Raw genomic sequence first — 15,225 nt, forward strand, 5'->3', positions numbered from 1 at the left:
ATAGAATATTTGTATATAATCAAAGTATTATAAACACATATTGACCTGCCTGGTGATCATACACGAAATGATAATTTCTATGTTATTTACTAGGTGAAGTCATTAGCCAGAGCAAAGTTTTTTTCTTTAAGTTGGCATCCCTCATTTCTTTTTTTCTTTCTTATCAAGACAGAGTCTCACTCTGGCACCCAGGCTAGAGAGCAGCGGTGCTATCTTGGTTCACTGAAACCTCCACCTCCTGGAATCAAGCGATCCTCCTGCCTCAACCTCCTGCGTAGCTGGAATTACAGGCATGCACTACCACACTTGGCAATGTGTGTGTGTGTGTGTGTGTGTGTGTGTGTGTGTGTGTTGTTTTTAGGAGACATGAGATTTCACCATGTCAGCCAGGCTGGTCTTGAACTCCTGACCTCAAGTGATCCACCTGCCTTGGCCTCTCGAAGTGCTGGGATTATAGGCGTGAGCCACCATGCTCAACCTCTCATTTCTTTTAAAGTCTCCCATTTAACTTTCTCTAACTTTTCATAATATATTTTAATTTCTAACTGTTAATGTCAAATACTATCATTTTTAAAATAACAAATCTTTTAAAATTATAAATTTACTCTTTAAGTTGTTTCATTTAGGGCAGAAATAAACTGACTAAATCCTGTATGTAAACCACCAATCAGAGTAACAAATTTTCAATATTAGGTCTAACTTTATTTTAGGACATTGGGGTCCACTGCCAAGCTACCTTAAAATCATGTTTAAATACTGGCAGTACATTGTTTTAATTTCAGTAAACTATTCTTGCTTTATAAATAGAAATAATTTACAACTGGACAGAACCTTCTGGATTATCTAAGGCAACTCATTTTGTAGATGAGAAGTCTAAGGATACCTTTTCTGTATTATTCTATTTTATAACTATGTTTATTAATATAAGCCACCTCAAATCCTTTAGAAAAGCAATTGAAAAAAATCCAAAATTAGCAAAATACACAAATAACTAATTAAGTAATTTGGCTGCCTGTTGATAAAGGAACAGAATTGCTATCCAGTTCTCTTTTCATTAGGCCACGTCACCTCAACTGGAGAAAAACACTTTTTTTCTCCAAAGTTAAATAAAATCATTTAAGAAAACCACACCAAAATAAATATGTGGCATGTAAACAAAATTTATAAATGGTCTTTTGGAAAACTATTGGAAATAGTCAGGTAATATGACAGTCATTTACTTTTATGCTGTGTAAAATTCTGCTTTTATAATAGTTTCTGCAAAATGCACACATCATGAAACAACTTTAGAAAACAAGGCAAGGTGCATGTATGGAAAAGGGCGTGAGTATTATTGAGGTAGGGGAGTTTATATGGGAGGCACAAATGCAATGCCTATTTCAAATGATTGTGAGGCCTGGATAAGTACCTGTGACTAAACACTGGCTAGCCTCTGCCAAGACCTCAAGAAGGCACATGGCATACCTGGAGAGCAAAATGTCCTCTTTCCCTGTGAATTCCACAAAGGCAAAGACTTCAGATGGTGGCAGAAGGCTGGCAGTACAAGGGCATCACCGTGATACCACATACCTGAATTCTGTGCAGGACACGGCTGGCAAGGTTCCCCAAAGGCATACTCAGTGCTGGCACAACAGCATTCAGATTTAGTGACAGCACCAAACAAAGGTTTGATACACTGGCCTCTTTTGTATCCACCATAGCATGTGCTCCGCATGTGTGTGTCTAAACAGAAAGAAGCATCTATCATCACACTGTCACTTCAAACAGATGACAACCCCCCAAGTCAAAGTTGAAGAGGGCTTTATTTATCCATCATCCCTGGTGGAACTCACTGGGAAGGACTGTGATATTAGGGCTCCATATGAAGAAAAAATAAACAAAAACAGAAAACAAAACATGTTCAGCATCTAAGCATTGGAAACCAATGGCCACATTATTTCAGTTTTCTAGGGACTATCATGGTTTACCAAAATGTGAGGCCCTTCAATGCTGAAATTATATCTCATTTATTTTGTCTGTCTGAGGCCTGTGCAGAGCAGGCACTTAATAAATGCTGAATTAATAATGGATGAATGTTGAATCTCACATCCTGCTAAATAAGACCTTTATTAGAAAGGTGGCCTATCCCAAAATAAACATGCAATTATTGAATGCCTGAATTAGGTATGCTTTCCAAAAAGGAAAAAGTTGAATCCGTAAAAGGGTCATTATATAAATCTGTAGATGTTGGTCAACTAAGCAGTGTTATCTTTACCACCAGGAAGAGAATTTCCAGCTATGTCAATTCAAATGGTTTACTAAGTACCTTTCTTAGAAATAATCTGGATAAAATTTGTATCCATTTTTCAACCAGTCTCATACTTTTTATGCAGCCTCATAAAACAGTTATCATACAGGTTTCTGGATTATCCATATTCTCCTTTGCATTCCATACTGATCATAGACATTAATTCTCTATTAAAATGTTCATTGTGAGATAATAGCATATGCACGCCAATTTAAATGACCAATCTCAACAAAGGAGGGCTGGAGAAAACTGAACACAGCTATGGGATTAGAGAAGAAAAGAGGGAAGGATAGGTGGGGATTCCTTGCTTTTCACTTAGCTCATCTTTCTATTCTTCAAATTAATGTTCAATTTACACAAGAAGAGAACCGACCCTGTTGGTTTTTTGCTCTGCAAATATTTTTTATATCTTATCTGCTACAGTAGAGAGCATTTGTTTACTAGTGGGCTTTAATGATTGACAGAGGGTGAATCTCCCTTATAAGTCTAGCCATGATGTTTTCTTACCAACACACACACGTCCATCCAGACCCACAGCCAGTCCAGGGAAGCATTCACATCTGTAGGAGCCGTCAGTGTTGACACAACGCCCATTCATGCAGATCCCAGGGGTTTCGCACTCGTTAATGTCTGTGGCAGAGAAAGGCACTTATTAAAGATGAAGTGACGTGTATCTAAAATTATAACATGTTGACAAGTATGTTTTAATACTTGAAAACGGGGAAGATAGGAAATAATAGGCAGCATCAGCAACAAAAGTTCAGTGAGATGGCATTCTCATTTTCCTTTGAAATAAAGTCAACTGTTAGAACTCATTTTCCATAAAAAGCAACTTTAATATATTCTCCCAAGAGATTTTTGTATCCAAAATAATCACAAAGGCAAAAACAGAATTGGAGAAAGAAGAACAATGGCTGCTAAAAGACAAAGGATTTTGTGTAATATACAACCAGGGTAACTCTTCCAGAAATCTAGGGTAATAATAAACCACAGGAAGTTTTCCTTTTGGTATTCATCACCCAGACTGGCATCCCTTCTACTCTCACCCATGCCTGAGCTCTCTGGGACAATTCACCTAAAATTAAAGAATGTACAACTAAAGCATTGATGGAACATCATAGAAAAAGGACAGAAAATGAATACAGATGATTTTGATGACCATTCTTGGCCAGAAACAGCACTGTAAGCAATCGAAACTCAGCAAAGAGAAATCTTTCTTAAACTTTACAAATACTTTATGGTATTTTATGTGTATACTTAAGGAAATCTGGTAAAAGGCTTTATTGGACACATACTAATAATAATAGCAAAGTTTTTTTCCCCCTTAATATGGGGAAGTATAAAAGGTATCAAAATTGTGGTTTGGAAAACCCACAACACTTAGAAGCAAATGATTTTAGACCAGGTGCAGTGGCTCACGCCTGGAATCCCAGCACTGTGGGAGCCTAAGTTGGGCAGATCACTTGAGGCCAGGAGATCAAGACCAGCCTGGCCAACATGGCGAAACCCCATCTCTAGTAAAAATACAAAAATCAGCTGGGCATGATTGCACGTGCCTGCAGTCCCACCTATTCAGGAGGCTGAGGCACGAGAATTGCTTGAATCCAGGAGGCAGAGGTTGCAGTGAGCTGAGATGATACCACTGCACTCCATCCAGCCTGGGAAACAGAGTGAGACTGTGTTTCAAAAAGAGAAAAAGCAAATGATTTTATAACAAATCCTTTGACAATATACAACTAGTGTGTGTGACTATTAACTTTCTCCTGACCTTACAAAGGCAAATTGAGAATAAAACACCTTCATATTTTACTTAGCTTGTGATGTTTGGCACAAAATATATTCAGGTGGTCCAAGGTTCTATGTACATATTGTATTTAAAACAGCAGTTATATTTAAATATGGGAACTCAAATTGGTTAGTTACTCTGGTCACCTTTTTGTTCAAATTGTGACACACAGCAAAATGTGGAGACTACAATCTGATAGGTAACACAAAGGGTTTATAATGAGAATGAAGATGTAAAGTAGATCCAAAGGGAGGTAACCTTTGTCAAAGTGAGCGGCCTCAACTTTCAGAGTGAACAGAGAAGCTGTGTTGCTGATCAGATGAATTAACTGTAGAGATTGGAGTAGCATTGTTGATTCAGCTTTGAACAGTCACATCTTTGTGGACTCAGAACTAAGTGCTCAGCACTAAGAGAAAATCTTAGCACATGACATAAAGAGAAAATTATAAGAAGGAAGAAATTCAGTATGCATGTGATGAATTTCTTTTTCATCCTTTAGTTTTATGACAGTGTGTGTATTCTATGCTCTATAATCTAGAAAAAAGAAGACATTGGTAATAATACAGAGCTATGGAGCTCGCTCTCTCTCTCTCTCTCTCTCTCTCTCTCTCTCTCTCTCTCTCTCTCAGATCTTTAAGCCAGAAGGCTAAAGTCAGAACAAACCATCCCAAATCATCAGCACTTTCAAATTAATAGGACAATCAATGTACTGATATGATACTATTTCACTGGTTGCCAAACCTAGTTTCATCTATGAGGTCATAGCATTATCTACTGGCCATACTTCATGCTAAGAGGCTGTTGCCTGGGTCAGCAGGACCCTAAAGACACTGAAAGTGAATCTTAGTGTGTTCTGTGTATCAACAAGAAGAGTATGTATTCCCCTAGGTCTGCTCACAAAGGGGCTTTCATATTTCTTTCTCTTATTTTTTTGGAAGCCTAATTCCAAATATTCCAGAAATCATTCTCTTCCCTTTTATTTTTTACTTGTACAGTGCTAAATTTGCACAAATTGGCACTTTGTTTTATTCTATTTTACATTGTAGAATATTTCTATGTGTAAATCCTGTCTTCTCATATAAGTTCCTCCCAGCACAGGGCTCAAAAGTCCAGAAACCACCTTCCTACTTCAAATTTGAAACACCCAACTGTTTTCTCTAGCTGGGAAGACAGATTTGCACAATATTAAGAGCCATTGATGTGAAGGTCATAGAGAATGTAGGTAAACAACCAAGGGCTCAAAGTTCTTTTAAGCCTGGAGAAAATGCACATCTTGCCAAGGATTTAATACAAGGCTTTCTTCCATAACACGTTTACCAAAGCTGTCCACTAGGGGCACGCAGAGAAGAGGCATCTTAGGACTTTATCCTGCTTTCTCTACCTTGAATAGCTTGACCCTCTACACTTCTGTATCTGAAACTATGCCCAGAAGTGCATAGTTTCTCTAAGTGCAGCATTTTAGCAGATTTTCTGGACCTGTTTTGAGCATGAGGTTCATTAAGCGGTCTGGTTCCAACTCAGATCCTGGACCAAGGGCAATAATCACTGATTCCTACATAAGAAAGGAGACACTAAGCACAAATTTGTCACCAGTAACTTTTCTTAGGACCCCAATTCTCAACAGCAAAAATAAAAATCCTTATTTTTTGCCTCAATACCTGGAGCAATAAGATTATTTCAAAATGATTTACCAAACTGAACAATGGTTCTTGGTTTATTTATTCTGCTTAATCCTGTTTCCCTTCTTGCTTATGTAATTTGATAAAGCCTAAATAAATTATCCTTAAAAAAATTTTCCATGTCTTAGATGCCTGGAGGAAGTTACGAAGAAGAGATCATAGCAAATAACAGTCTACACTATTCTGTCCAATAAAGAGGTAAGAGGTGGCAAATGACAGGCATCAAGAGCCCTAACTACCATTATTCCCTAATGGGAAAGAAGAGGTAGCACTCAGCTTCTTTAGAACAAAGCGTACGTCTGTTGGAAGACCAATGGGCAGGTTTGGATTATTTATTTGCTACATAGCTTTTGACTCCTTTGAGAAGACCTCAAATACTCTTTCTGAAATAACAGCAGTCTTCTGGGCATAAACTGTAGCTCTTTGAAGGCTGAATTGAAGAAGGAGTCTCAGTCAGGTTTCCTAAACTGGAATTCAAGGTACTTTAAATGAGGAGAATCAGGAAAGAAAGGTGGTACCTCTAAACAACGTAAAGAGGAGAAAAGGCAGGTGAAGAACACGATCTAGAGGTTTACGGCACAAACCTTTGCAGTAACGCCCATCTGATGCCAGCTGGAATCCAGGTTTGCAAATACATTTAAAACTGCCATCTTCATTGATACACATCCCATTAAGGCACATGTTCCTTATGCTGCATTCATCCATATCTGAAAAATACAAAACATACATTTTCTTACGTCCAGAAGAACACATTTATGAAGGAAACCGATCTGGATGAAGATAATTCTGTTTCTTCATATTTGTTTCTTTTTTGTTATTACAGCCTAAGGCCCATTTTCATCCAAATAGTATCATCTAAGGAAGGAGAAGATGGGACATATGAAATATGTATCTCAAGTTCTTGAGTTCTGGCATGTGCATTCAAACTATAAGGCTAGATTTACAGTTATATTATTTATAAAATATATAAAATTTGAATCCATAAAAGCTATCAGGGCTTTTTTTAGAAACAATAGTTCACAAACTGAAAAATGTGCTAATAGCCTAGTGGGTATGTTCATTTCACAGATTCATGTTCCAATGCTCTGAAAATGAATGTAAGTCAAAACTAAGATTAATGGAATTTGCAGTGTATTTAGGCCATATCTTGATTCTTTTTAAGATAAAAACCAGAAGATAACTTGTAGTTTGAAGCAATTTTAAATAGGATCAGGTAAAAAGTGGATTTTTAAATTACATGACTCAACTATGGATTATGGCTGTGCCAGTGAACCTTTAAGATCCCTTGATCATTGGAGATGGTTCTTTAAATTCATCACTGTTATTTTATTTCACATTAAAGTTGTCTTGGGAGGCACTTCCTCTTCTAGACACAGTGTGTTTTCACTTATAGGCTTTAGAAAGACCAAAGTAATTTATTATATATACATATTTCACATATATATATATCTACTTTAGACATATATAATATGTATTTATTTTAGAGATATATAATATATATTTTAGATATCTATTACTTATATTTAAATATGTGTTTTCTACATATTACATATGAATAGTTTCCATATATATTTAGAAATACATATATACATCATATATACATATATAGAAAATATATGTAATATGTATTTTACATTATATATTTTGGATACGTATTTCAGATATTGATTAGTAGCACTTTATTACTAGGCAGACACTTTAAGCAAAAAGATTAAAAATGGATAGATAATACATGGACTTAGGTTTGTCCTATTTTTAAAAAATGTACTAATTCTGATTGTATAAAATTAGGAAGTATGACATTGTGCCACAAAGTTTCACCAGGGATCTTTAAATGGCAAGCTCTCCTAGCATACTAAAAGATTATTTGATTCACACATATGTAAATTAAGAAATGAGTATTGTGGAAAATCAGGCTTCCCTCCTGGATGAATTATGTAAATCGTATCTGATACTTCGACAGTTCGCACATTATTTGGTCTTATCAAACACCCTGATTCTGAAAGTGCAGTGGAAGAAGAGGGCTAACATTAGCATACTGCCGTTACCTTCACAGTTCTTCCCGTCTCGTGTAACGTGGAAGCCCGCATTACACACGCAGTGAAAACTGCCATCTGTGTTGATGCAGCGTCCATTATTGCAGATCCGGCCATTCTGCAAACATTCATCAATGTCTAAAATCCAAGTTCAAAAAGAAGAAATAGCTTTATTTAGGGGAGTTACAATTATTTTACTTCCCCCTCCCTCCATCTGCAAACTCATGATCTTAGCCTTTGGTTTTAATTATTTACTAATATTCTCCAACATAAATTGATGATCAAATAATGTGATATTTAGAATTATCAGAGTTGAAAAGACATGATAAAAACCTGTATAATTGCATTCGATCTAACTCTAATTTCTAATAAGACTCCTAAAATCTGAAGTCTATAAACAAAATAGATTTCTTCTTCACCGTTTTCCAACCACATTTATTTAACCAGTATAAATCATTATTTATACTGAAATTTGGCTGGCCTCTTTAAACACATAATTTTAAAAGACATATTTTATAGCTATCTCAGAACAATACAACAAATGCTATTTTTTTTTTAAAACAATCACCTTAATTCTGCCTGCAAGCCACCAATCACACCTCTAAAATGTCCGTCTTTCTTATGGCAATTCTGGTTTATGTGCAGGGCTATTGCTGATAGATTCTTAGTCTTTTAAAAAAAAATTATGAGTATTCTATCTACCAAATAAAATATTGATTCTGTGAGGGCATTTTTCTCTTTTTTCTATTGTGGTTAATTTTATGCCAAAGTACACAGTAGAGCTCAACATGGAAGTGTTAAAATAACAATAACTCAAACAACCTGTTTCTGATTTCTCATTTAAAGATTAATAATAAACCCAAAATGGAGAGCATGGTACCCTGGATTATCTGTTTCTCTCAGTTTAAAGAAGCTACAAACCTGGATGAACATCAAAGAGGATGAACACAAACTGCTTTGTCTACTCAGGCATATAATAGCTTCCACGGCCTATTCCCAGAAGACAGGGGCCAGGAAACTACGTGGAGTCAGATGTGAGCATTCCTATCTATGCAGAGTTGAGGTCACATTTGTGGAAGTGCCCCAAACATCCCCCGAGCAACGAGCACGTGTGTTCATGGCCCATCAGTTACGCTGACTGTCTACCCTGCTTCTTCGTGGCGTCTTGTGGTTGGCCCTCAGATGCACTTTCTTTCTGGGCAGATCCTGCAGCGGTTTCCACACAAGTCATTGGACGAGCTGAGGCAGTCTCGGCTTTTCTTCTGTCTGATCTTTGTGCCAACAACCTATGATCTTTTTCTCTCTCATTTATTTCTTAATCCTTGCTAAAAATCGGACTTGGTCCACACTCCAAAAAAATGGTAAAAACCACATATTCAGGAGCAGACTTTTTTTTTAAAGGATCCTATAATTTTTTGAGGCCCAAGGTTAAAATAAACATGATAAAGAGTTCATCTTTTTCTCTCCTCATTGATTTCAGAGTGTCCTGGGGTTCCCCACTGCCTTGTAAGACAAATTTAAAGCTTGCCATTCTAAACTCACCTCTACTGTGTTCCTGCCCATCCTTCTGTCCCCTTCTATTCAGCCCCTCATACTTCCCAGCTATGTGCACAGTCTTTGGACCATTCTGTGGCAACTGTCATCCACAAAATAATGCCAGCACGTTCTCAACTTCTTATTTTCAGGATAACCTTAGTGCTAGCTCTTAAAGAAGTCAGTGCTTAAAGCATTCAGGTCATCCTCAGTTTCCAATACTAAGTCTCGGATTGATGACAATCACAGACGCATTTCTACCGGCCGGCCCTTGCCCCAAGCTGAGTGCTCTCAATAACTACTTCTCTTTGCTTATTTAACAGTGCCATCTCTGAACATTTATTTCATTTTATTTTCTATTATTGCAAAATGCCTAGTACGTATTTGTACCTGTTAATTATTTTAAACAAGTCATTATATTCAGAAGGTTCTCAAATGTTCAATGTGCCCATATTTATAATTCATTAATAGAAATGATAGCGAGTTCAAAGGCCCTGCTCCAGTTTTTCTGCTCAAAATGATCATTTATATGTAGTGCACTAAAATACCCTGATGGCAAGAAACCCCTACGTGACAACCAGATTCAAAAATTTTGAAACTAGTTCACTGATGAGAATTAAAACTTCTATATGTCTTCAACTCAGGAAGAGCTTTTGCTAAAAGAGGCAAATAAAATTAACTCTTGCCAATGGCTACCAATTTTCTAAAGTGATATAAACTTCCCTATCTTTCCTTATATTTGACTTTTTAAAAACTTTTAAGGTCAGGGATCCAGGGGCAGGTTTGTTTCATATGTAAACTTCTGTCAGCGGGTTTGTTGTAAATATTATTTCATCACCCAGGTATTAAGCCTACTGCCCATTAGTTATTTTTCCTGATCCTCTCCCTCCTCCAACCCTCCACCCACCAACAGGCCCAGGTGTGTGTTGGTCCCCTCTATAAGTCCATGTGTCATCATTTAGCTCCCACTTAAAAGTGAGAACATGTGGTACTTGGTTTTCTGTTCCTATGTTAGTTTACTAAGTATAATAACCTCCAGCTCCATCCATGTCCCTGCAAAGAACATGGTCTCATTCTTTTATGGCTGCATAGTATTCCATGTTGTACATGTACCACATTCTCCTTTTCCAGTCTATCACTGATGGGCCCTTTTATTTAATTTTAACAGAGTGTTTGCCCGTTTTTTCTCCTGTCTTTACTGAATTAATGATACAGTTTATTTTGTGTTAAATTTAGAGATAGAGATGGAGATAGATGTTGGGGTTCCCTGACAGTGATCATTGTATCTTATTTATTTCTGCTTTAGAAATTTAGTACATAACAGTTACTTAATAAAAGGCATATTGGATGGCTTAATAAATTAGTTAATAAACAAACCTGATGGGAAATTTTTATGAGGGGACATTTATAGCAGTGCTTCTCAAACTTCGATGTACATATAGATCACTAAGGGATCTTGTTAAAATACAGATTCTGCAATACTACATCAGTGGTGGGGCCCGAGATTCAAGCAGCTCTAGGTGATGCTGCTGCCGACCACACTACAAAGCAGCGAGGGCTTTGAGTGACATCCTTATTTTTTAGAACTTTCCATTAAGAAATTAATGGAACAGAATTTCAGCTGAAAGTTTCCTCAGTTGCTGTGTCACAAAGGACAATCCCACTCTCTACTTCTCAGATAAAAACTTAAGAGGCAATAATAGTGGTGAGACAACGGTACTAAAAATAAGATTTTCCTGCAGGCATAGAGGCATCTTTTAAAATAATTTCAATGCTTGCCAGATTGTATGACATTGTCTTTCAGAATGAAAATAGGTGAAATTAAGTACAAAAAAACCATACGACTATATTAGTCTCTTCTGGCATGGGTTATTTAAACTCCATGGAACTCCTCTGATGCCAACCCCCAGCTGGCATATACGTCCCACATTCCACGCCAGGAGCATACCTCGGCATTCTGTCCGTGTGAGTGTACTCTGATATCCAGCTCGGCACTGACAGGTATATGAGCCCTGGTTGTTAAAACACTCACCACCAGCACAGGGGTTTTTCTCACATTCGTCAACATCTGCAAAGCACAATGTATTTAAGTGCAAAATTAGATAGCAATAATATCTCATAATTCTAAGAGTGGTTCCTTTTATACCTGTAAAACGTTTTCCTTTTAAGAAATAAATAACATAATAAAAGGATCTTTTTTCTTTTCACTACAATATGTCATTAGCCACTTGAAGTCTGGTCGAGCAGTTAAAGTATATTATTTTCGTGTGTCATTTTGCAGAGAAAAATTCCAAACATGTAGCAACTCAACACTCTGGGCTAATAAACATTTTCTCTTCTTGAGTCTCGTCTAAGGGAACCAAACTGACTAACATTTCAGAAGTGGCCTCCGCATAGGACTCCAAGTATCTCTTCAAGCTCTATTTCTTCCCAAAAAAAAAAAAAAAAAAAAAAAAAAGAAGGCCTAACCATATCCAAGCATTCCCTGCTGAGTTCCACTAAAATGTTAGAACAAAACATAAAGCAACTGTCATTTAAAGGGCAGTTCTCAATCACCAGAGTCTACCCCATCCCCTGATGTGCTCAATACACAGGCTCACACTAGTGCTACAGTCACTTAGAATTATCAGTATACTTAGAGATAAACTGGTTTATATGTCCCTACTTGTGAACAGGAGGAAGCTAAAATTTAGCAAACATAACCCACCTACCATATCTCCTTAGTGACAAACACAAGTCTGACCTCACATTCCCCAATCCTGAGTTAGATGTTCCCACTTCTACTCAGATCTGAATGACCTCTAGAAGGGGTGTTCACATCACCAGGAAATTAAATAGTTTGGGAAAGTAAGAACTATTCATTTTTGACTAATCATAAATTTATAATTATATAACTAGAATTCATAACAGAACTAAGAGGTGAACTTATTTTAAAAATAAATTGACAGAAACCGAATTCTTATCTCATCCAACAAATTGATTATTCTTGTATTATATTTCCTCCCTTCACCAGCTTAAATGCCTTATTAGCAATTTAAAGTTTCTTTCCTCCATTTAAAATAACTAGTCTAAGAGATTGGTAAGCTACCATTTAGACTAGTATAATGTGCAAAATTCCATAATTCGGGACTATTTTTAATGCTTTATTTTAATGGTTAGGCTTTTAGTAGGGTGTCTTAAATCAGAGTTACCAGAAATGAGTTGAATATATTTTACCACAGAAGTTAAAAGTAACTTTATTAGGCAGAATAATGACCTCCCAAGTATGTGCCTGTCCTAATCAGCAGAACCTATGGATATGTTTATATAGCAAAGGGGAATTAAAGTTGTAGATGGAATTACAGTTGCTAATCAGTGACCTTGAGACGGAGAGAGTCTCCTGGATTATACAGGTGGCCAAATGCAGTCACAAATATCCTTAAATGTGGAAGAGGGAATTGCAAGAGAGAGCCAGAGAGAGAGAGAGAGAGAGATAGAGAGAGAGAGAGAGATTTGAAGATGCAAAGCTGCTGGCTTTGAAGATGGAGGAAGGGGCCATGAGCTAAAATGTAGGCAGCTGCTAGTAGCTGAAAAAGGCAAGATGGATCCTCCCAAGAGCCTCCAAAATGAGCACAGCTCTCCCAACACCTGGACGTTAGCCCAGTAAGACTTGTGTTGGACTACCAACCTACAGAGCTGAAAGATAATACAAGTTTGTATTGTATTAAGCCACCAAGTTTAGGGCCATTTGTTACAGAAGCAATAGAACCAGTAGAGTCAAGGAAAAGAACTGGAGCAGCCCCTTGGTGCCAACCTAGGATGGATCACATACCAATACACTCTCCACGGAGGTCCAGCTGGAACCCTTTGTTGCACTCACACCGGTAACTCCCAGGAGTTGGAATGCAGCGTCCATTTTGACAGAGATAGCGGACCAACTGGCAGTAATCAGTGACGTTGACTGGCAGCACCCCTAAAAGAACATTAAGTCCCATTAAAATTATTTTAACTATGGTATCTTCCATCAGTACTTAATCTGACAACAATGAACCAGATGTTGAATCAGAAAGGAAAGAGTACAACACTCTTTGGGCAAAGGTCATCTGGCAACAACAGAGCATAATTCCACCCTGCCAACAGAGATCACATTGTGCTGTGTGCACAGGGGGGCTTGCAACCCAGATGAAGCCTGCTTTTCCCCTTCATCACCTCACTCTCAAACCTCTAGTTTGCAGAAGTAACAAAGGCAGAGAGATACTGGTATTGAACTACTTATAAAACTGCCTTGCAAGCTCTATAACCTAATGTATAATTTTATACCTCCACTATTAATCCTTTCTGTGAATTGGATTGAACTGTTGTCCATAACTCTCCCATAGTTGCCTGAAAACATTGATAACAAAAGGATGTTAGGCCGGGTACGGTGGCTCACACATGTAATCCCAGCACTTTGGGAGGCCAAGGTGGGTGGATCATGAGGTCGGAAGTTTGAGATCAACCTGGCCAACATGGTGAAACTCTGTTTCTACTAAAAAAAAATACAAAAAATTAGCCAGGTGTGTTGGCTGGTGCCTGTAAACCCAGCTACTCATAAGGCTGAGGCAGGAGAATTGCTTGAACCCGGGAGGGAGAGGTTGCAGTGAGCCGAGATCCTGCCACTGCATTCCAGCCTGGGTAACAGCGAGGCTCTGTCTCAAACAACAACAACAACAACTATCAAACAAATGAAAACCAAAAAGTCATTAATCTCTGGAGAATAGGAAGCCTCCCGTTTTTCTTTATGCAATAGAAAAATTGAGATATATAGATGATATGGATATAGATATCATGTAAACCAAAAATTAATATAACAATTTATAAACTTATTTAATGACTAAAGCAGCATAAATAAACAATAAAAAATGTTAAAGAGAACAGTGCAAGAAAAATAACTAGAAGACTTTTGAATTCTTACTTGGTGGTTCCCGAGATGGATACGGATATTCCACTGGTGGTCGAGGGACCGGAATCTGAGGTCCAGAAGGAAAGCCAGGAGGAACAGGGAGAACTGGAGGAATGGGGCCAAGGGGCGGGGGAGGATATTCTGGTCTCCCAGGAATTACCATAGGAACAGAGCACAGCTTGTTGAAATCCTCTGAAAAAACACAACAAAACAAAACATAACAGCTGAGCTGTAGCTTATTGTCATAGGTCTATAGAAGTCATCTATGACTTCTTTTTAAAGATATTTTGGAATAAAATTGATCCTCAGAACTCACAGGCCAATTGGAGAAAAGAAAAAGAAACACATTCCTATTTATAATAACTACAGCAGCAACCACTCTGGAGCAATAATTGAAAACCAAGTCCTTCCCAAAACCTAGGAGTCTTTATCTGTATCAAAATTCACCTCATGGAGTACACAGAATACTGCTTTCTCCATCCAGTTCCACCTGTGGATCCCATAGGGCGCTATACATTTAAAAATTTGGATTTTATTTTATATCCAGTGGTCTTCAACGGGGTGGGATGTGATCAGATGACCATTTTCAGAAGGTCATGCTTACAATGACAACATATGAAGCACATTACTGGGGGTAGGCAAGGCTGTTGCAGAAGACCAAGGGGGAAATGATGATGTCTGGACAAGGGAGGCAGTGACTGAACTGCACAGAAGTGGACAAATCTAAAGCACATTTTAGAGACAAATGTAGGCTGCTCAGTGAAGTAATAACTGTCAGAGCTCAGGGGACAAGAAGTCAAGAATGCCTCCTAGTTTTCTGGTTGGGCATTTGGGTGAATGTCAGTGCCCTTGCCTGGATGGGAAAAATCATGGTGGTAGCAGGTTTGGTGGGTAGAAGCCAAGTTCCATTTTGAACATACAAGTTTTGAGATACCAGACATCCAAGTAAAGCCATCATATCGCAGGTGTAAAAGACAGTGTGA

The 15,225-nt window shown here is 37.7% G+C and overlaps 1 protein-coding gene across 3 annotated transcripts in view; it reads right to left on the reverse strand.

The window, feature by feature from the left end:
• FBN1 (fibrillin 1) overlaps nucleotides 1-15,225 on the reverse strand; it is a 234,630-nt gene that overhangs the window by 90,936 nt on the left and 128,469 nt on the right. For all 3 annotated transcript variants that reach the window (XR_013520968.1, XR_013520969.1, XM_009005406.5), the window contains exons 11-17: nucleotides 14,255-14,434; nucleotides 13,133-13,273; nucleotides 11,270-11,389; nucleotides 7,801-7,926; nucleotides 6,337-6,459; nucleotides 2,795-2,917; nucleotides 1,570-1,722 (exon numbers count right to left, since the gene is read on the reverse strand). Coding sequence is in view for 1 of the 3 variants with exons in the window: in XM_009005406.5 (XP_009003654.3) it covers nucleotides 1,570-1,722; nucleotides 2,795-2,917; nucleotides 6,337-6,459; nucleotides 7,801-7,926; nucleotides 11,270-11,389; nucleotides 13,133-13,273; nucleotides 14,255-14,434 (966 nt within the window). In the remaining 2 variants the exon portion in view is untranslated. The remainder of the gene's footprint in view (nucleotides 1-1,569; nucleotides 1,723-2,794; nucleotides 2,918-6,336; nucleotides 6,460-7,800; nucleotides 7,927-11,269; nucleotides 11,390-13,132; nucleotides 13,274-14,254; nucleotides 14,435-15,225) is intronic.

Source organism: Callithrix jacchus, chromosome 8 (assembly GCF_049354715.1).
Source record: "Callithrix jacchus isolate 240 chromosome 8, calJac240_pri, whole genome shotgun sequence".
NCBI lineage: Eukaryota > Metazoa > Chordata > Mammalia > Primates > Cebidae > Callithrix > Callithrix jacchus.